This window comes from Pleurodeles waltl, chromosome 10, assembly GCF_031143425.1.
Source record: "Pleurodeles waltl isolate 20211129_DDA chromosome 10, aPleWal1.hap1.20221129, whole genome shotgun sequence".
NCBI classification, from domain to species: Eukaryota; Metazoa; Chordata; class Amphibia; order Caudata; family Salamandridae; genus Pleurodeles; species Pleurodeles waltl.
This window is the reverse complement of record NC_090449.1, coordinates 243,476,994-243,500,738: the sequence shown is the minus strand read 5'-3', so window position 1 is coordinate 243,500,738 and position 23,745 is coordinate 243,476,994. Positions and strand designations below refer to the sequence as shown.

The 23,745-nt window shown below is 41.4% G+C and overlaps 1 protein-coding gene across 4 annotated transcripts in view; it reads right to left on the bottom strand.

The window, feature by feature from the left end:
- Positions 1–23,745, bottom strand: part of LOC138261395 (transmembrane protein 180-like) — a 177,041-nt gene that overhangs the window by 19,487 nt on the left and 133,809 nt on the right. For all 4 annotated transcript variants that reach the window (XM_069210308.1, XM_069210307.1, XM_069210306.1 and 1 more), the window contains 2 exons: positions 21,388–21,471; positions 2,230–2,373 (listed from right to left, as the gene is read on the bottom strand). In XM_069210308.1, the coding sequence (XP_069066409.1) occupies positions 2,230–2,373; positions 21,388–21,471 (228 nt within the window). The remainder of the gene's footprint in view (positions 1–2,229; positions 2,374–21,387; positions 21,472–23,745) is intronic.

Here is a 23,745-nt window from a genome sequence, read left to right as displayed (position 1 = left end):
TGCGAAAAAGTAAGTCGCTTTATTCTAGGCAATAAGGCAAATGTTTCATGCGCTGTTATCGTAATGTTTGAGGCCCCATGCATGGCATATTTTGGGACCATTTGTTATAGCTGAACATATTTTTTAATGATTTTCTGTTAATTCAGGCCCAAATGACGTCAATGATAGTAAGTTATACCATAAACTTTCAGAAACAGGGTCACATAAATACAGCCGTAATATGTCTTGTCTGACACCACAAAAACCCTTAGGATGACACTGGATGGAGCGAAAGTCACAGGTAGACGAAAACAGACAAAGGGCAAGAGGGTGAGATGAACATGTTACTCACCTTGGGTAACTCTTTCTGGTGGATACTGTAGCTCACCCCTGGAATATGCCCAAGTGCAAGACTGGATCAGGAAGATTTAAACAGCACTGCTCCCCTGCACCAGTTGGTGGCCACCTGTGTTGACTTTGCTCCATCCTGGAAGTGACAATGGAGCAGCATATAGCCACCCATGCTCTTTTGATGTCAGTTTGTTTCATAACTCTGTCCATGCCCTCGGACGCAAAGGCTAAAAATAATAAGAGGTACAAGTGTGCTGGTCTTTAATTTAGGGCCCCTTTTGACGGAAAAAGACCATTACGCAGAACGAGGAAGAGAAAGGGCGGTGAGAAATCTGCAGTTAGAAAGAGTATCCACCAGAAAAATGATACCAAAGATAATTAACTTGTAAGAGATACTTGTAACTGCAGGTTTATCACCACCTTTATAACAGATACAGATCAGTAACTCGCAAGATGGTTGGCTCTGATCGGAGTCTGAACCAAAAAGTTGTTGGAGAGCTGTGGAGCTGCTCCAAGGCAAAAGAATGGTTCTGTCACACTCAAACTGGACGGAAACCAGGTGCGTCCACGTGACTTCAGGATGCAACCTCGGTTGGGGCCAAGATGCATTTGGCTCGGAGTCAGAATGGACAGCTGGACAGCATCATCCGCAAGCTTCGGAGGCATCAGGGCTCACATCAAAATCAAAGGGACGGGTGTGGATTTTGGTTAAGGTTTGGAAGATGGCTTCATCGTCGGAGCAAATCCTGAGATGGGTTCAGGAGGCCCTGATGGTTGGAACTACCAGTGGTAGCCTGACTGAATGCCTCTGTGGATGCTTGATGTCCGAAGGCATGCCATAGGGAGCCGGAAGTAAGCTAAATATGCACAACATGGTCTTCTTATAGTAAACAATCTGTTACGATGTATCCCAAGGTGCTGGAATCTAAAGGTGAACTGGGATCAGTTGTGCAAAAAGCTCCTCTATAATCGACTAGAAACGAGACCATGAGTCACCCTGTTGTGCTGCAACTTTTCAGGCTAAGAATAGCAAGCCTGGGATGAATTCTGTTGAACCTTCTTATGCTTCTGCTTCGACGTACCTGATGACGTGGACTGCAACCAAGAGTTGTTAGGAAACAGCCCCAAGAGCAGAATGGATTCGCACCCCAACTTCGAGCGACACCAGGATTTAAATTACTTTCGGATTCATAAGGACGCAATCCTCACAGGACTTGGAGTTGTACCCCAAACTCAAATACCAGAGACACACCTCGTGGATGTCTGTCCAGATATCTGTTTGTAACATTCCCCATAAGGCTTAAACCCTGTCATTTTTTGAGGTATATTAGTCCCTTGCAAAAGAGAAAAAAGAGAATTTTGAGCAAACAGCTTGTCAGCTGATGAGGAAAAAATAAGGAGCAAGCTCCGGATCCACTTTTGAAAAGGTGGTAAAGAAAGGAAAAGACATCAAGGTATAGGGGTCACTTATATATGGTTCCATTGTCTCTTATGGGGCAGAGTGAAGCCAACACGTTGCCACCTACCTGTGCACATAAGTAATTATGTATAAATCTTCCGGATCTCGGCTAACGCTTGGGAATATTCTAAAGCTGAGGAGTCTGCTGTAAGCAATCGCCATCAGAAAGATAAATAGACAGAGATAGAGAGAAAGTTCACTATCCGAGAGGGTCCTTGATAGGTTGGGGCCGAGGGCAACTGCCTATTTTGGTGATGTCTTCAAAAAATTCTGGTTTCATGACTGAAGCACTGATGGAGCAACACATGTAAAGCAGGAACACAAAGAAAAGCATTGCTGATGCAAAATTGAAGGAAACTTCGGAATGTATTAACCATGGCAGCTAGCAGTAAACTTTGAGAAGTTTTAGTATTCATGTAGAAACTCCTCCTGCACCTCACCTCGGGTCGGGCTGGACACCATTTGTGTTTAGATTCTCGTATCCAAATTGATTTAGTATCATGACCACAAGCATCGGGGCCAGAGACTGCGCTGGTTTGGTGAACAGAGCGTTGGTTCCAAAAACCATCGAGGAAAGAGGTGACCTAGAAAGGTACAAAATACATTGTTTTTTTTTACAAAGCAGTTTATAAGTAGACTACAAGAAAACAGCATGTAAATGAAAGCCAAAAATAATAATACTGATCTAGCTTTAAACATCTGCTAGCTGGACTCAGGGTATGCCGATGTGCCTTCAATACATTTGTGGTCCAATTTACTGGTCTCAGCTGTAGCCATGATCCAAAGCCAGTCTTACGTATGCCAGCTACCTCACTAAATGGTATGAGTGAAACCAGTATTTATTTGTAACAAAAAGCACAGACGTTTTGGTGCTATGTAAAGCAAATAAACAAAATACTTAAAACTGTTACATAAAATACACTGTGCTCATTTGATATGCATTCAGGTTTGCGACTGAATTACTGATACAGTTGATTTTGTCAGCATGTTCTAATATGTACACCTACATATACATATATATATATGAAACATCCACCCGAATGCCCTGGGGTTCCACCCATCAGGAGGATAGCCTGACTATGCTTGTGAAATGATTATTAGATGTGCTGTTCAAATGGAGTGAGTAGGCCCAGAGGGCCAGGTGGCTTCAGAGGGAGCTTCATCGTACTGTCAACTGACCCCTATGGTCTGGAGTCTCAGTTTAATTTTTAGATCTCCATCATTCAGGGCCCTGTCATGTCCATGCACCTTCACTAGATGGTCTCTGAACCATGAGGCTGGAGCGAATTCCAAAAAAGTAAAAAAACGACAGAGATTGAACACATATTTTGGGCAGGGGGAGACAGGAGGACCTGCAGAAATTTGGATAAGGCAGTGATCACTACAAAACGTGGTCTTCTCCATCTGCGAGCGGATATCTATATGGTAACTTCCCCCCTCTCCTCTCTTGGTTTTTAGCAATACTGGGGGTACCAGTAACTCCAGAAGTGAACAGTTACCTGGTATGGAAGGTGGGACCATGAAAGGAAAATAATAACAATATGGTACCTAGAGTTGAACCCAGTATTGGAGATGGTTGCTTATAATGTAAATATGCCTTTGTGGTGAATGTAGGAGAAACAACAAAGTAACTGCTGCTTATTCAATACTGGGGGGGAACATGCAACTGAAAAGATCTCCTTTACTTTAGGGATACCTAGTGAATTCTCAAACTCATAGGAAATCATAATTTATGCCAACCTCAGTGTTCATTAAATGCACCTTCTTAGGTGCTTGACACCTGCCTCTGATGGCCTGTATACCTTTTTATTTGCAGCATCCTTGTTTTTAGTTTCAGCCATTTATTCTATGACATATACTGTTTAATTGAAGATTGGTATATGTATCAGTAGCAGAAAATGAGTCAACATCAGGATGTATGGTTTGGCACTGAATTTTAAGGGCCACCTCAATTCAGCCAGTAGTTTTCTCACTCAGTCTCTAGAATGTTACTTCAACAACAGCCATCAAAGCTACACCTCTGCAATTCCCCTGTATCTTCACCAGGTGGCGAAAAAGGCTTCTCAGTCAAATGGCCTGAGCCAGACAAAACATTTCAAGTAAACACCATGTAATCATGGCATCCTCCAACCCAAGCCCTCATTTATCTACCCTTGGTACGTCCTGGCACGGGCATTTTGCTTTCATCGCCAAAATATGGCCAACCAGCGTCCTCAATCCCCTTACGAAATGTGGGAACACAAGGAGAGGCACCCAGCCTGGGAGTTGCACGGTCCGCATCCATCTAGGAGCCCCATTTTTTCCACCCTTGCATAGACAGGTCAAATTTCCACACAGCAGACTGCAGAAAGGGGCATCAGTTTAAATGGCTACTTATAAAATTTCTTAACCAGGAATTCCAATGCGGTCTGGGCTCTGTAAATATGCACTGAAACTAACACATTTAATAAGCATTATTGAGGTGGGATAGAGTTGCAGCAGCATGTTATGGCACTGAGAGCTGCTACTCAGGGTTAATGCTTTTAGGGGGAAAGTGGTGCTTTCTGTTGAGTCATGTGTGATGCTATTAATTGTGGTTGACCAATGACTTTGTGTTTCACCACTGCGCATATTAGTTGCTCAATGTTTACCAGGAGCACATTACATGTTGTATTCAGTTTAGCTGCCTATTGGCTTTGACATGGCATTAGTCATTACATTTGGTATTTAGGTTAGCTACCTATTGGCTTTAACATGGAGTTAGCCATTACATTCTGTATTCAGGTCAGCTGCCTATTGGCTTTAACATGGAGTTAGCCATTACATTCTGTATTCAGGTCAGCTGCCTATTGGCTTTGACATGACATTAGACATTACATTTGGTATTTAGGTTAGCTGCCTTTTGGCTTTAACGTGGAGTTAGACATTGCAGTTGAGACATTGCAGATGAGCTGTGTTTTTCCAAGCTGTGTTTTTCCACATGATAGACCAAGCTGTGTTTTTCACACCAGACCCTAGCTGATAAGAGCACGTAGATTTTGTGTTTACCTCTCAATCCAGTCTGGGAACGAGTGAGGCTTGGAGAATTGGCCACTCTCCAAGTTTCTTTGGTTCTCACACTGAGTTTGCTTTTAAGGGGTGGCGCTGGACAACAGAGTTAGATTGAACCTATCTTGACTTCAGACAGAAACAGACGTCAGTTGCCTGTCCCCGTTTGGGTAGAAAATCTCCTTCTCGCAGTTGAACCGGAGTCATCAACTTGCAGGTCCCATAAAGATGAAGCTGAGTTATAGGCCCTACGGTGATGCAATTTTGACTTTTATGCTTTGCTTTGAAGTTATACTATAATATAATCACATGTATTTGCTGTGTACATTGCAACTGAGAAGTACTTTGATATATTTAGCTTTCATTGCTGCGACTACTTTTGAGCGTGTGCTTCCAATCTACTAATTTTGTCTTTCAGGAACCTCGTGGTGAAGTAATAATAACAATAAATATCTTCTTTAAACTCAGAAGTGCATTCCAGAGAGGTTCTGTAAGCTCGGTCATGAGATAAGAGCAGGAAAGCAAAACAGTCATGTGTCTCTGTTGTCAATTCCATCTCACTCATTAACAGTAACCTCAGACACACGATACAGCAAGACATCACAATCACGCCCACAAGGTAAATTTCTTTCTGCGGACAATGCAAGATTTGGGATTCTTAGAAAAGTTCACACACTGTGACGTTTATAAGTCTCCTCCGGAACAGTTTTCAGGTTTCAGCACTATTTCACCACACCTGATGCATGATTGATTAATCCTGATTTACGAGTAGTATAAAAACAGTCCTGATGAGAAGTCAGGTACAGGTAAAAAGTTGAAACACGTCGACATCCACAGTAGGGCGACCACAGCCTAATGAACTTTGAATGATCCTATTTTGGGAAGGCGTTACCAATCCCAGAAAGCACTGAGCTTGGCCTTAGTTCTGTCCTATGAAAGAATTGCCCAGCAAAAAAAAAAATACATTTTCACCTATCTAACTTAAAGATCAAAGATGCCCTGTCTGCCCAATGCAGCCTGAAGTACAACAGCTAAAAGATCAATTTAAATCCACATAGCACAACCACTGTATTTTATTTTTTTTTTTTTTCATCATCATATACTTTATTCGACCATAGGTCATAAAAGTTACATATTAAATTGTACAAAAAAAAAAAGGTACGTTTTCTTCATTATACTTTTACACTGGCTGAAAATAGTAAGGTTTAGAATAGGAAAAGCTTCTATAGGCAATGGCCTACTATAATCCACCATTAATCCCGATACATAACTTAACATTTAGATACCAGGGTTTCTGAGACAATTGCTTCATAACGTTAAAATAGTACAAATATTTAAAACTCTTAAAACAATATGGGGTGATTTCAAAATACATATTTCCCAGATGGTATCATCATCAAGATAAATACAAACTATCCGACCCAAGATGTAAAAATTTAAAGTGCTGATTTGATGTTACATAATAGTATAATTCCTTAATAATTTAGATGGCATACTTTAACAAAGAGAGCCTACTACCGGCACAATCATTTGGCAAATTTAAGCACTGTCAAGTCGTTAAGACACAAGCACAGTGTGATAAAAAGCTTATATATTAACTTAAAATGGTTATCGGATTCATGTTAAAATGGCACGAGTGCCAGACAGATGCATAAAAAATAGCTCTTTATGGCTAAAACTAGTGTTAAAATGGCAGAAACACATAATGATTACCTACATAATGTCTGAAAAATCTATTCCAAGCCCTATCCAACCCACTTCATCCAGATCATCTTCATCATCAACTTAGTTCATCAATGAACATAAAAGCACATAAAACAGAATATAATAATTCTTAAGTAAATAAATAAATACATATCTGTAAATAGGTGTAAAACATTAAAACAATAACTTGATTTGCACATATGGCTCTGAATCTTACCTATATAGAGATAAGACCTTAAATAACTTTTTGAAGATGGCAACGTATGCGCCAAGCTGTTGCTAAATACTTACTTACTGAAAGAATTACGTCAGCTGAATTATGGCTTTTTAAAACCCGTAGAGCCAAGGAGCAATTCTTGAATCCCATGTCCCTGCAAATCTTAAGGATCCATTTTGTTCGCGGAATCGCATAGGCTGGGCAGAAGAACATAAAATGCTCAATGGTTTCAAAAATACTGCCACAGGCAGGGCATGTATCGGGAAGATTAATCGACCCCCACCTATGAATCAATGACATCAGGGGCAGTGAGCCAAAACGAAACCTTGCGTATAAGCTCTTGCCTTGCAAGTCCGGTATCACATCCAAATAGGATTCAAACTTTGGGGACCATTTAATATCAGTAAAGGAATTAGTTAAGCGACCATGGGATTTATGGATTATGTAGTTGTCCTTAACGTAAGACCAATAGGTTAACTTTAAAACATTTTTGTGCCGTCTCTCTAATTTGTGGGGATTTTCCCAATAGTCGCCCAAGCCCAAAAGCCGAAGCCAATGGGCCACATGGCGAATCCAGGGAAGAGTATTAGCATTTTGGCACTTCAGTAAATCGAGTAATGCGGTCTTATATATATCTAGTTCGGGGGTTGTCCATAATCTAATCCAATAAAGGAGAGGTCTTAGAGTAGCTAGATCTGCTACTCGGCTTAACCCCAGATCTAGGAATAATGGAAGCAAGGGTGTAGTGCGTGGACATGCAATTAAAGCCCTTGCAAAGTTGTTTTCCCCCACACTGATCTTATTGCAGTTAGCGTAACCCCATACCTCCGCTCCCTACAGGGCTGCACTTTGAGCCTTAGCCGTGTAAATTTTTATTGCTGGGGAAACAACCTTTGTAAAGGAGCTTTGATAAAAACGCAATATGGATGAGGCTCTATGTTGAAGGAGCCCTGCACTTTTCGTAATCTGCTCTTCCCATAGTAGTTTACTGGTTAACCTAACTCCCAAGTAATCTATAGAGCTTACTTCCTTCAGCGGTACTCCCTCAATGTGGATGGAACATCTTTTCCTAGGTCCCTTGGATAAGACCATCAATTTTGTTTTGTTAATGTTAACCTCCAGCCCATAATCGCTACAGAATTGGTTAAACCGGTCAACAAGGGTCTGCAACCCCATTGGTGTCTTAGAAATGAGGAGTGAATCATCGGCAAAGAGCAAGATAGGGATTTTTTGTGTATTCAGGGAAGGGGCATCATTCTGGCCTGTGGACACAGCCTTTACTACTTCGTTGATAAATGTAGTAAACAGTAGGGGGGCTAACACGCAACCTTGGCGAACTCCTCTTCTGATTGGAATCCGTTCTGTCAGTTCGCCTTGTTCACCCCACCTCACTTGGGCATAAGTGTTCTCATGCAGTCGTTTTAACAGGAGTAATAGATCCTCTGGGATTCCCAATCTGCCCAGCACTTCCCACAGTTTGGCTCTTGGGACCAAATCAAAAGCCGATCGCAGGTCTATAAATACCACATACAGGCATTGTTTGGCCACAAGTACATATTTCCAATGCAATATGGCCAATCGAAAAACCTGGTCTATCGTGCTTGTTTTTGCACGAAACCCTGCCTGTAGATGGGAAAGGATTTGGTACTCCTCAACCCAATTGATTAACCTCTGTAAAATTTGTTTTGCAAAGATCTTTTGTAGGTTGTCTATAAGGCTAATTGGCCTGTAGTTGGCTGGGAGATTAGCATTCCCTTTTTTATAAATGGGTATGATCTCTGCCCCCTTCCATGTACCTGGAATTTGCCCCCCTGCCGCTATACTATTTGAAATGGCATTTATATACCAGGACCAGATATGTGGTTCTGATCTATAAAGATCTCCAGGAAGCTTATCTGGTCCAGGTGCTTTGCCAGGTTTTAGGCTATTTATAGCCTCAAGGGTCTCTTCTATTTTAAAAATGAGGCAACGCTTAGGGACACACTGAGACTCCACTTGGGGGGCCATACGGGAATTTGGTTCCAACAATTCTGTTGGAGAGTGGACCACATTGGTGTCCATTGGGCCCTCTGGTAGGGCATAGAGAGTAGTAAAATGCTCTACCCAGCTTTCTGGTTGGATATGGTTGCTGGGACAACTCCTACCTCCATTTTCTCTTTTAGACAGAAGCTCCCAGAAACGCTTATTGTTCTTCTCTCTGGAAGCATCTAATAGTTCCTGCCACAGGGAATCCTCCCACTGCTTTTTAGCATTAGACAAAGTTGCTTTGTATAGGGACCTGGCTTGTTTAATTTCCCCCTGGGAACCAGACATTACTGCAACTCTTAACCCAGACTTAGCCTTTGAGCACCTCTCATCAAACCATCCCTTGCGTGCCCCTTTCCCTTCATGTGGCTTTGACCGCCTTGTTTTATAAAAAAAAGACCGTAGTTGGGTATACATGTTGTCATGTATTTTGAGAATCTGAATATTCCGCCATGGCTGGTCTTCATACTCTACCAAATTATTTAAAAAAATCTGATATATTGCTCTGATATGATGAGGGTTGGACACCACTTTTGGCCATGTAATCTTGGTGAATTTGTTATTCCAACAAGATGGCGGAATGATTGTGACATGGTTATTAAGTGTTCTCCTGAACGTTTCTCCAGAAAGAGTAAGAAGCAAGGGGAAATGGTCACTGTCACATCTTACTTCTATTTTCATATCTACCAATTGGGGCCACAACCTAACATCGACCAAGAAGTAATCAATAGTGCTTGTCGACATGCCCCTTTTAAAAGTAGGTGCGCTGTTCATATCAGATGGAGTTCTACCGTTACAGGCCCTAAGGCCATGATTTAAACATAATGTGGCTAATTGCATGGCCACCCGAGATTTTTTGCAAGGCTGGGTAATAGATAGTTGTGGGATCCCCCACTGCTCATCTTCTTCATCAGTTAAACCATTTGTGAGAATAGAAGGCTCGAAGGTACAGTTAAAATCTCCAGCTATGATTAGAATAGTTGAGGGGTGGAGGCTGCCTACAAATTCAGACAGAATAGCCAGGGTATGGGACTCGGAGCCATTTGGGACCGATCGTATATAAGCATTAACAATAACAATTGATAATCTTCTGTTAAACGTAATACACATGGCTTTTAGATCTACAGAATCAATTCCCAAAAGCTTGTAGTCACACTGCAAATTCTTGTTAACAAGTAATAAGAGCCCACCTTTTGCCCGGCCCCTCCCCTTCTCTGGAGGTATAGCAGGTGCACTAAATGAGAGAAATCCATCTATATTGGTGGCATCCTCCGCCCAAGTTTCCTGAAACAAACATATGTCTGTTTTTTTAATAAAAGAGGCCCATTCACCATCATCTAGTTTCTTTGCCAGGCCGGCAACATTCCATGACATAAGTTCTAATGTACATTTATCTTGGTTTGTCACCACGGGTGTGCATCCAGCGTCTACCACACTCGAGTCTGTACTACAAGTGTTTGGTGATAATGTTTTGTCATCCCCCGTAAAATGTAAGGCCTTGGAGCAGGCCGTCACATTAGTTGCTAGTTCAGTAGTCAGTCATACAGGATTGGGCAACAGCCTGGGATTAACTTCCTTTCGTGCAGCACCTCCGCGGGAATTAGTTAAACCATCAGATCCTGCCAGTCCCATGGCTTGTCCAGTATTTTGTGGGTGTAACATGAGTCTAATTCCCTCCCTGGTTGTTGCATATTCCAAGTGGGTACGACGATCAAAATCCATTAATTGTGTCACCATATACTTGTCTTCAAAATAGATAGTTATTATGTCAAGATTGGTCCCTGTGATGCTGCTTCTCTTGGCCGATATTATGTCAGAACGAATAACAGAGAGACAACTTCGTCGGGAACGTATCCAATGTATGACTTTGTTGATCAAGGAAGCTTGATTCTCAGCTAACCCTGGCGATAGTTTTGGAACATTAGTCAAATAGATTTTATTTGTTCCCTGACTTATAAACAGGTCCTGTTCTTTATTAACTATACTCTCAGTATTGTATCGGGAGAGAGTGATGTTGTTAGAGGGAGTCTTATGTGACTTGTTGGGGGGTTGTGTAAGGCTGGAATCTTGGACAGTTTCCGGTGGGTCGGATTTGCTAGTCCTACCTCTGGCCCTGTCACTAGTAAGATTGCTTGACCAACTACCTTGACGGTCTCTGTGCCTAGGTACATTTGTAGACCTCCTGGGTCTCATGTTGTCGATATTGGGATCACAACGGTAGTCTTCCCTCCCTAGAAGAGCTGTCCCCCTTCTAGTGGGGAGACAACAATTGTCCCTTAGCTCCGTCCCCATTGGTGGGGCAGATAATGGGAAGGCTTCTTCCCCCCTGACCTCCCCACAGACTTTACAAAGTCCAGCACAAGCACGATTGCTCTTCATAAGATCTATTAATACTAAAACCAGTCCCTTAACTTCATCAACTCTCTGAAGAACTGTAGCCAGGTTGTCTCTACTAGCTCCTGGTTCTTTGCCCTCTGGCTCGAGCTGGGGGATCGGTGAAATAACACTAGGGTTGGGTTTTCCAACTACTGTCTTGCACTTGGGCACACTCGTGGGCACGGGCGAGTCCTCTATTACCAATAGAGGTTCAAAACGATTAGTACAGAATAGGCTAGGGACCACCTTGATCACCGGAGTCAATGGTAGAAGGGTTGGTGTATGTGGTACGTGTGGGAGACCCAGCTGGGATACTGGAGAACTCGCTATGTTATAAGTGGGTAACGGTAGGGGGCCCTTGCAATTATGCGGGCCCCCGTCTCCATCTACCCCTATTATAGTATCTGTAGGATCCCTTGACCCCTTCTTTTTAAATAACTCTGGGATTTTCCTATCGTTAGGGGGGCCTCTCTTTAAATTAGTTGCCCCTAGAGTTGTTTGTGTACCTAACATAGACTCAACTTCTTTAACTAGGAGATCTATTTCATCCAATGGGTTTAACCCATTGGGTATAGCTGGATTCAAAGGTCTACTTGGGCGTTTTTTTGCGATTTTAGTACCCTTGGATTGTGCTGGTAAATCTATAGCCTTCCTTTTCCCCATATTGGGAAGATGCCCGCAATGGGGTAGCTTAGAGGAGGAATTGATGGGGGAAGGGCTGAGTGAAGAATAGGCTTCTCAATTTAAGAATAGTAGGATGGTGCTATAATCTGTACTCTCTTAAACAACTCTTAGATAACAAATAATTCTCTTACTACAGGTGAAAGAGATGGGGCCCAGCCCAGCCTCCTCCGGTCTCTGACGGGCTAAGGACGGGCCCGCCCTTGGCACGGGCTTCGCCCGGGCGCCGCCCGCGCGCGTCCCGCGCTGCGGGAGCGCGAAGATAATTTAAAGGGCTCCTGCCCTATTGCGTGACTCTCCTCCCGGCCTCCCGGCTGTGACAGCGCTACCCGCGACGGCGGGAGCGCGAAGATAATTTAAAGGGCTCCTGCCCTATTGCGCGACTCTCCTCCCGGCCTCCCGGCTGTGACAGCGCTACCCGCGACGGCGGGAGCGCGAAGATAATTTAAAGGGCTCCTGCCCTATTGCGTGACTCTCCTCCCGGCCTCCCGGCTGTGACAGCGCTACCCGCGACGGCGGGAGCGCGAAGATAATTTAAAGGGCTCCTGCCCTATTGCGTGACTCTCCTCCCGGCCTCCCGGCTGTGACAGCGCTACCCGCGACGGCGGGAGCGCGAAGATAATTTAAAGGGCTCCTGCCCTATTGCGTGACTCTCCTCCCGGCCTCCCGGCTGTGACAGCGCTACCCGCGACGGCGGGAGCGCGAAGATAATTTAAAGGGCTCCTGCCCTATTGCGTGACTCTCCTCCCGGCCTCCCGGCTGTGACAGCGCTACTGTATTTGGTTCTTTGGTAATGTCTATAAATGTTTTGCTCTACCTCAACCTGTTATCTTTTCTAACAATGTTATACACGTTTTAAATATACGAAAATGCAGATATGAGTCTGTGAGGGAGTTATTAACCTGAATGTAAAAAAAAAAAAATGATGTTTACCATCATTTAATTAAAGCATTCAATTCAATGGTTTCTCACATATAAAATGTAACAAGTCTTTCAAACTTAAGTCTAGATGGAGTGCTCAGTTTTGCATTGTAATATAGGCCTAACCACCTGAGCTCTGGAATGGCCATTCCTTTTGTCAATGTGGTGCACTTCAGGCAGGGAGAACATCAAAAAAGAAGAAGTGGCAGGAGAAAGGTGACATGTCGCAAGGTACATCCTGTCAGTCAGTCAGTCATAAAGCTTTATTCAATTTCATTAAATCATAAAAGAACATAAAAACAGCAATCGCAAACCGAGATAAAAACAGCATACAAATCACAAAACACTAATAAAAAACTATAAAAACTATAATAAAACCAAGACTCGGTGCATATTATAGATAAAACAAATGATCATAAAAAGTCACTATTTACCAGAAAGGGAGAAAAAAATGTGTAATCTGAAATGTATTTAAAAAAAACTTTTTACACACCTGAATGTCACACGGTCGTCTCCCCAATCTCAAAGCAGCTATCAAACATATCTTTTCCCTAATAGAGAGAGCCCCCCCTAATGAAGGCAGCAACAGCCAAACAGATTTCCTGGGACCCAAGTGTGTGCAAGAGTCTAAACTCCTCTTGATATGAACTGGGTCTGGCCAAACTTAATAATGGGAGCAAAAAAGTCGACATTAACGAGTGGTAAAGTGGACAAAACAATACAAAATGGATAGTTGATTGTTCTGAGGCATTATCACACGGACAGGGAGAAAGTTATTCAGCCAACCTCCTTGTGTGGGAAAAGCCACAAAAATGTGCACACAGTGCCCAGATGGAATCTAGTCAAATAAAATCTGTCCTGAGAGCTTGAGATAAATGACAAATAAAATTGGCACTGGGGTAGAGACAATTTCACTAGGGTTGTTCCAAAGATGTAATCCTAGGGGCACTCGTTGATGGGTAGGCAGGGATCTTTCCATGTAAACTGCCTTTAACAGGTATTTAGCAGAAGGCGGGATATGGGCTGCATCTTCAAAAAACGTAATATGACCCAATTTACCAAGGGTACGTTTAACATGGCCAGGGAATTTTCTCGTGATTGTGCAAGGACAGACAGTCAAAAATGATTTGTCTAGAGAATTCTAAATCCACAGTAGACCATATTTTGACCCAAATCAATACGGGAGCAATGCCTATGATAACATCCAGATAGCTTAAACCCACCTCTGAGTGACAAAAGGAAGTTGAGGCCCCTTGGGTGACCATCAACAATCTCCTGAGAAAAGTAATCTCTGTAATCTGGAGCTTTGAACAGTCACTATATCCCCACACACCACTCTCATTGGCAGGTACTGAGAGACATTTCGCTTTATACAACGTTAACAACTCTGTAACTGGTTTCTGCCCACGTTTGGCTGCAAAGCCAAAAAGTGCATCTACTACTCTACTGAATTGTTGCACCCTCGATGTTACAAGGGGGTCCTATTTCATCTGACTATTAAAGAGGATCCCTAAATAGTGAAAGCCAGGGACTTTAATCACTGGCTTGCCTTGTAAATAAAAAGTTTTAGGGCCTGATTACGACATTGGCTGTCCCACCACAGGACCGCCAATGCTGCGGGGAGGACGCCACCGTCATGCCGGTGGAGTCACCCCCAGTCGTATTAAAATGTTCCCAGTGAGAACAATTTATTACGACGTTCCCACCGGGCTGACCAGCGCGAACAGTGCTACGGTTTGGCTGTGGCTCCCTTAACGGAGCCAAGTCCAATACCGTAGCACCCTACCACCCTCGGAATTCAGACAGTGCACATTCCGAGAGTGCTTCATGGGGTGCCTACATTGCCCAGGCCATGGGCAGTGCAGAGGCCCTCCTAACTCCAGCATTGGCTTATCGCCAGCCTTCCCATGGATGGGTGCCCGCTATACAAACGTTAGAGGTAAGTGGGGTTGTTATCAGCATGGCAGCAGAGTTCAGTGCTGCTGCGGCTGAGCACAATCCCAACCGCTGTCAGCCCGCCGGGAACCATGTTCCCGGAGGTGACAAAGGACCTCTGGCGGGCTGACCACTAGGGTCGTAATGTGACGTCAGACCGGCTGGAGTGCCACGGTCCGACATTCACCGCGAGGCTAGCGGTCATTAGACTGTCAGACTCATGATGACCCCCTTAGTCCTGGCAGTTTTTGGCCCACATACCATAACTTATGATTTTTTTTTCAAATTCACTTTCAAGTGTAATGTGGACATATATTCTATAAAGGCATCATGAACTTTCTGTAGGCTATCTGATGTTCTTGCCCAGAGGATGGCATCATCAGCATAAAGCAACAAGAAGATAAAGTAGGTACCAACCTTTGGATAATCTAGTCTCTTTTGCAGCACAAATATCTCCAAACCATTGATACAAACAATGGCAGAAATTATGGGGTCAGTGCTATCACTACCAAATCCATAGCATATTCTCACGGTGGTATTCCAATGAAGCCTCCGAAGGAGAATGACTAAGGGTTCCACTACATCCATGTCCATCATCATCATGGTTCAAAGTTTCTCGCGATTTACAGTGTCAAAGGCACCCGACAAGTCCATGAAGGCCAGATATATGGAGCTCTTCATAGACTTGGTATACTTACTAACAATTAGTGCCAGATTAAGACACTGATCAACTGTTCCATGGACCTGTCTAAACCAATTCTGGGTTTTTGATAGAATGTTATTGTCACTAGCCAACACCTCCAAACGGGCTAGCAACACTCTGTCCAAAACCTTGGCCGTGGCACCTATCAAGTAAATCAGCCTATCGCACGCCGGGTCGTTCCTATCCCCCTTTTTAAAAATTGGAACTACAATAGCCTCTTTCCAAGAGTGAACCACAACACCAGGAATACCTAAATTACACCAATCACCTCCAGCAAACAAATCCAATTTCATGATTTTAAAATATATTTACAGAATACCTAAGTACAGACCAAACTTCAAAGCAAGGATACAGCAGAAAACATTCTTATTTAAGATAATCGTCATTCACCAGCTACTATATGTAAGATACCAAAAGGGAAATTCTTGCGAGCCAAACACAGTTGCAGCGAAGAAACCATTTACCAGATTAAAGTGCAAGGAATAGGCCAAAGACTGTCTCAACGACAATGCATTATAAAAACTCTACAACGAAATGAAAAAGAAATGGAAACCATCAATAGATCCTCCTTTATGTCTAGTACAAAGAAAAATAAACAGAACAACAAACCCATCAGCTTCAAAACTAAGTTCCATGATGGTCCTTGTTACGTCCGCAGTTCTCGGGTAATACCGTTTAAGCAATAATGTCTCAATCAGCAGTATCACAAACCCAACACAACAACTAGGATTCAGATGAGCACAAAACATCAAGAATATTATCTGTGCTTCTGATTTCACAGATTATAGAAAAGACTTCAAAACATTCTTAAACATAAGTGACAGCTTCAATACTTTCTATGACTTGGGTAAAACAAACTACTAAATCTTAATACTGAAACAGAGCACAATTTAAGATCAAACAATAGATGAACTGCACCAGCAACCATGAAGTATACCTTATAAAATGTCCTTGTGAGTTGATGTACACTGGAATACTATACACTCACAAAAAAAACATTATTCAGGACTCGTGTAGTAATACATATAAAAATGTCAAGATCCGCTTTTTGAACACATTTTTCAGCATCAACAAAAATGTCCCCCTTTACTAATAAGCAGACATCCAAACTCTCCAGAGAGGGCAATTGAGAATTGAAACTGCATAAACAGGAAAGCAAAAAGACCTTAGGCTAGTACACCACAGGCTGAATAAGGAAGCCAAAATATACTACTGCTTGTACTAATAACCCCCAATTTCATAGCTGCATCATAAGCCCCATCTCACCCCTTTTAGGCTCCTCTTCTGACGCTGTAGCCCATCATACCCCTGTTGCCTTTTCTCCATCTTATGATAGACACAATTACTACTTCAAAGCAAGGATGAAACATGTACCTTCTCGTATGTTGATAACTTTGGACTTGTGGGTGCATTTAAATTGCCCTTTACCTTTGGCTCGCTATTCTAGCGAAAAAACATTGTTGTGATATGTTTGTCTATCACATGCTAAAGAAGGTTTTCTATATATACCAGTTTAAAGTAAAACTGTTGTCACTTCTGTAATTTGAATTATGTTCAAATCTTCGTGTAACCAACACCAGTTATAATAGAAGTATTGCAGTGGCGATATGACTGTCTTGAGCTCTTTAGTGATTACTATCATAGTTCCATTACCAGATTTGTCTTTTTAAGACCACAATGTCTAACTGTCTTGCTTACTGGGTGCACAAGGATGATATGTATAACATATATACTGCTTATGTTTTTTCCAAACTAGTTCCCTCAAGTCATGACCACTCCAACATCCTATTTTCGGGAAGATCAAGTGACAATGCAATCTCTTCTTGACTCCATTAACTTATGTAGCAAGATATTACCTTTTTCGTTAGGGCGCATTTGGGCTGTACTTCTTATCCATTTATGCCCCTGACATGATGGCAATCATTACTATGACCAAACCACCCTGATCAGAATATTGCCGTAATTACCCTTACAGTTTCTAACCAATACTAGTTCCAAACAGTATGGGGACCATACCACATACATACATGGCAGCTGATGTTCCAAGAACAGCTAGGCTACTTAATTCGACCTACTAACAAGGCAGCACACCATGGACCTAACGTAAACACAATAACCACGTCACATGTTTTTCCGCAACAAACTGCTAAAAATGCCAATCTATTTATGGTGCTTTCAGACCACATGTCCATTTGCACTAGGGACAGACAGCTTAGAGACAGACAACATACAGATCATCTAGTAAGCTGTTCAGTCTGCCCAGACTCCACACCCCTTCACATTTTTCAAGGCAGACCATTTTGCAATTCCTAATACAATATTATGTATTCTTTAAAGAGATATCATAGCTGGCTACTCTGCTGACTTACATTGAGTGCAAGCCACCAAACATGCACTTCCTATTGACTCCTTTTTCCTGAGTACTTACACACATTTACTATCATTTCCAAATTTTCCCCTGAATTCAGAAGACGATTTTAGCACACTGAAACAATTTGTTTTGCTTTTACCTTTTTACATAGAACTACTCCCCGTTCAATCCTATTTTCAGCTAACAAAATACAAGTCTAAGAAGGAGGCTGTGTCTGTAAATAGTAGATAGGACTTGCAAAGTATTCCCATATCTTGCATTTTGTTTTTCTTTATTATTATTCTAATTTCTTTAGCCTTCTCATTGATTTTTACTGTAACACATTTTAGCTTTGAAAAAGTCCAGACCTACAAACGCCAGTAGATATTATATCAAATAGAACACTCATTAGACACACAGGAAACTCCCCATAAAATAAAATATGAATAGTAATAAATGTGCTGGGCTGTTCAAAGATTATTTTGTTGCATAAATTCTTATCACTTATAAAGTGGGTGTCCATATTTCATCTTATATGCATCAGTAGTTGCAGATAGTATGAATGGTCTCAGCTGTGGTAACCATATGTTTTACATATCACTGAATGAAGGTTATAAGATTAATTTAGCTAATATAGTGTAGATTCAAAGGAACAGGACCCCTTTGTCTTTACTGCTTTAACTGTGGGGTGATTGTCAACATACTAAAGGTAAAATAGGGCAGGAATTCTGTTCCAGTGTAAACTCAATCCATAGCACCAAATTAGCCAAAGCCCATAAGCCCTTTTTCAGGAGGTAGAGGCACTTCCCTGAAAAGACAGTGTAGAGTAACAATATAGGTGAGAGCTTACCATGCCTTCTGGTGAGCTTGGTGACCATACAAGTCAAGGGGACGTTTCCAGGCTACAGAGAGAGCAGTCGAAGAGCATTTCAATATTAGCATAGGTTCCACTTATGAGTGAAAATCCACTGTAGTGATTCATGGAGTTGAGACACCCACCAAAGCTGTTGTACACCTACAAACTCCATATGTTTTTTAGATCATTGCAAACCCTGAAAATGGTTGAATATTTAATCCTGGCAATGACAGTAATCAATCTTTTTTTCAGGGTGGAAAAGGTGAAGAAACAAATACAAATTTTGGGTAACGGTAGAAGATGGGGTGGTTCCTTGGTTCTACTGTGCAAATGCATTTTACCCAAACGTTTTGCATGCTGAAATTTCAGATTGATGCTTCACGGTGTGAAGACTGTTACATGAGAGCACCTGAGATTCAACAATAGTCATAGACTTGAAGGAATGCTCCTCATATTGGTCAACATTTTTAAAAAGTCACCTACATAAGTACATTTTTGGCTTTTTTTAAGCACTCGACATTTGTTTATCAATTCCCAAGAGATGAAGGGAGAGTTGTTCATGCACCCAACGCCTTTGGAGCACACTGATAAACATGTAAACTTGCCTACACATAATCTGGATGATGTTCCTGACAGGTCTCCATCTGTACACAGGCTGTACTACAATGTTTGGCACATGTAATGCATTTCAGCCAACCTACTAACAAGAGGACTAGGGTGGTTGATCCAAGCGTGTCCCAAATTGTATTTAACCAGATCTCCACCTCACAAGTATTTTTATCACAACTTAATTTTGATTTGATTAAATAATTGCTCATCGCCAATTATCTACAACTTCCCATGAGTTATTGATCCTGGGATCCATTTGGGCACAGGTTACACTATAAAGTCACTATAAGAAAAGTCAGTTCAATCAAGAAAAGGGAGAGAGAAATGTGCATGCACAATCATAGCAAATCCAAATTCACATCTGAAAGTATGCCATGAATTAATATGACTAATATTAACAGTATCATACTAGTAGTGCTCACCAAGTGCACTACAAGATGCAAACCCAAACTCACATAATCATACTCAATCAAAAATGGATACAATATGAATGCCTGAAGCCAAATCACAAAAAAACACAGATGGACCCAAAAAATATTTTCAGCAACTAAGTTCATGCTACCTCATTGTGGCAGTCAGCCTCTGTCTGGAGGCACATCCAAAGCTTGAACATTTTGAGGCAGTTCTGGCTGATTCAAGAAAGCATCGAAGACCTTTTTGGAGCAAGTTGCATCTTGTTTATACAGGCACCGGTGTTCACCCAGCACTTACCCTACGTATAGGAAGTATGTGAGAATATGAGGAAACATTTTAAAATTAAAGCCCACATTAACTCAACAACGGTATGGAAGGTAAACCCTTTAAACTTGATATTTAATATAATGTACTAAATGACGTCTCATAAAAAGAAAATACTGGACTAAGATGGTAAATTCAACAAACTGCAGTTAAATCAATGAACACAAGAAGAAGGATAAATGAAATACACCTCAGTTAAAAAATGAGCACAAGAAGAAGGATAGAGGGAATACACCGCAGTTAAAAAATGCACTTAAGAAGTTGAATAAAGTAAATACACCTTGGTTAAGTAAATTAACACAAGAATATGGATAGTGGAAATACACCTCACTTAAATAAGTGTATACAAGAAGGCAGAAAAAATAAATCTACCTTGGTTGAATAAGCATAGTCTAGAAGACGGATAAAAATAATAAAGTCAATCTTTAACTTTTTTTTTTTAATTGAGAATGCCTTTTGAGGTCAGGCAAAAGGAGTACACTGCTGGGTTGTTGTACCTCCTCCTACACAGTCTCTGGGTTGATATGTAGAGCTTTTGGAGACTCAAGACTGTTTCAGGAGCTTCCATAGGTCTGATATGGACAGGCTAAACAGTTAGTGCCTGTGCCTTGATTCAGCCTTGGGTTGCGTAGTATGTGGTAAACCTGCTTTGTTTAACATAAATATCGGAGTAAACAACTAGAAAATACAGTGTTCTGAAAAAGGGTTAATAATCTCTGTTTCGGAATTAATTGTTAGTCTTTGTTGGTCAATACTTACCCTTTGCCATTATCAAGAACTCAGATAGTCCTCAATTGCTTCTTGTGTTTTTTCCATCTTTTACCTGTTCTGCATTTCTTATTTATGTGTATCTCAAAGTATTGCAACCCCTTGTAACAAACATCGCTATGGAAATCACCAACCTACCATTCATTTCTTCATGTTTCATCAGATAAAGGGGAACTTAAACTTTTTACTTCACTAACATTTGATAACATGATCTCTGTAAGGTAAAACAATTGAAACAGGTTCTATAATCAATAAGCAAATGTTGCCCTCTGTCCTCCACAGTTGTTGCTTACCAGTGTTTCATCACACTGTACCAACATATTTTCCCCCCCTTGTACAATTACCAAAATGCAAGCACCAAGTAAATGATCAAGTGCACATGGTACCACCATATAGTCCAAGAATATAATCTGCATGAAGAAGACAGTGATAACAGTAGAACATTTGTAAACTATTCATTTTGATTGACTGGTGTGTCCATTGTAGTAGATAATTTAATAAAGAAAGTGTGGAAGCAGTGTCTTAAAAGAAATACTGGGAACAGTGGGAAGTTTACTTTGAAATTAGAAAATTATGTAGTTACTTAAATCACTAAAGGCCTGGAACAAAGGATTTGTTTTGCACAAGCAGCACTTATATCTACCAGGGCTCCCATTCTCACTTTAGAGTCAGAAGTAAGAAACCTTACCTCCGTTTGTATTTTGCCAAATCAGCATCCACAATATCTGCCAGAGGGAGATTAAACAAACTGAAGGTAGCATGTACAATCACCCTATAAAATAGAAATGAAAAACATTAAATGTTATACAAATTTCTCTCTTTAAAGAAAACATGATAAACCTTAGCAAGGAAAGACTCATCGCAGTTATCATAATCACTATGTTTATTCATAGCTATGGAATCTGTTGTCATTTTAGTTTCTGAGGAACATCACTTCCAGCAAACGTCTTCAAAAGAGGAAGCAAAAACACAAATGTAGCTGATAAGAAGGAAGCAGTGTGATTGGTTAATGTTGGGTATTTGTCGATATGTGCTAATGGCTGGGCTGCAGCTTTCTGACCCAGGAGAGCAGGGTTGAAATCCTGGCCAAACTGTTGGACTTCGGCAAACCACAATAATATCCTTGTGCTTTCTTTTTATTCAGTCTACCCACTGGGTAAGTCTTATCAGAAGAAGGGGCTACAGGTTTCAGGCAAACACACCCTTTAAGTGATAAATATGCAATGGAAAGCTTGCATTATCATTTGTAAGTTATGATAGTCTAGAATGAAATTGAGAGTATGGTCTGTTTTACAAGAAAGCATACTTATCAATCTAGTGTAACATCAAATAAGAACTCTATACTACTAAAAGTGGGGAGAGCAATTTACCATTGCTCTAGATCCTTATATTTCAGCCTTCTGAATGATAAACCTAAATACCACAACTTGACCTAGAGGCACACTGACAGACAGGAAGAAGGCCCCAGATAAATTTAGCATATTTTTGCAAACCATACAACACACGTATAAACCAGCTATAACCATCACTAAGACAGTTAAGTCCTGTTTGTAGATCGCCTACTTATCAGCAAACCGAAAGAAATGTGGCCTTTAAGAAGTTCATGTAATTTCAACTGATTGAAAAAGCAGTACCTCAGTCTCAATCTTTGTCAAGCAGTCGCGGTTTAGAAGGGCATAAAACTGATACAGCCTGACATAGTATGAACCTTTACTTGTGCAAATCCAAACTGTGTGAAATGCCCATTTCTACAAAATTACAAAGCTGTGTTTTGTCTATTGCATTCTCATGCTTCATACAAAAGATAATTAATGGATATGTACATCTGTTCACTTTCCATATGTAAACTATGTGCACATTCCAATTCAAAAATACATGCACATTTTGCAGCACACTCTGTTCTTTGATTTCAGCAATAAATAACTAAGACTCAGTCAAACAAGGCAGAACAAGGAATGGAAAGCAGCTGTGTCAAAGTTTGTAATATCTGCCTGTGAGAAATTGGGCTGTTGGTTCTGTTGGATGTTAACACTGATTAAGCAATAGCCATGATACCGGTCAGGGTAAAACACTAAAGACACTAAATTAACCTGTGCTTGACCATCTGATAGTTTGGAACAAAAGTAGTCATGCCCAATGAAGAGGCAATGTTTAAAGTATTTATGCAGCACACTAACAGTAATAATGTGAAAACAAAAACAAAAGAAAATCCCACACCAATTTAGAAAAATAGAGTACATTTTAATAAATTATTTGACACCAATACGTCAAATATACGAACAGTATAACCAGAATTATGAATAAAGTGTAAGGTAAAAATGACCACCTAAAATATCAAAGCACTAACTGTGGACATCTAGTTGCATGAGACCAGGTTAAAATCGAAAAATATAGCCACCCCTTACTGGAGTGTGGGTCGGTATACAAGAATTAGGTTGTGCTAGGTCAGAACTTACCTTTGGACTTAGAAGAAATTTCAACAAAACCTGTCTGAGAAGGAACATTTCAGTGGGTAGGGGCTGCAGGGAGGAGGCGTCATCATCAGGGAGCAGCTGGACAAGGTTCAGGTGAAGATTTCTACATTCAAACTAAGTATCTTTTTTGGAAGTCGCAAACCTCGAGCATGATGAAGCTGCAAGCTGTGGCTGACTAGGGCTAAACGAGGCTAGATACCTCTTCTGCAAAGAACCGCTGAACAGGATTTGCTGCTGTTAAGAAGAATGTAGAGGACCCTGCACAAAGTCAGGTCGACCAGCGGTACACCTTGGGTGGATCGCTGAACACTAGATCCCGGTATCCTCTCAGTTCTCAGAGCACTTTTTACCAAAATGTTCTAAATTCCAAGTTTTGGATTCTGGCTATCTGGGGACCTTTAGCACCACTTCCAAAGGTCCATAACTGGAGAGGCACCACCTGGAGGGTCAGGACTCACTCAGGCTGGGTCCAGGTGCGGAGGTCAATATGGCAGGAGCCTTTTTTGTCACTGAGACTCTAATTAGAAGCCGAGCCGACTAGCCCTTAGAGTCACTCCAGTAGTCCTGGGTTC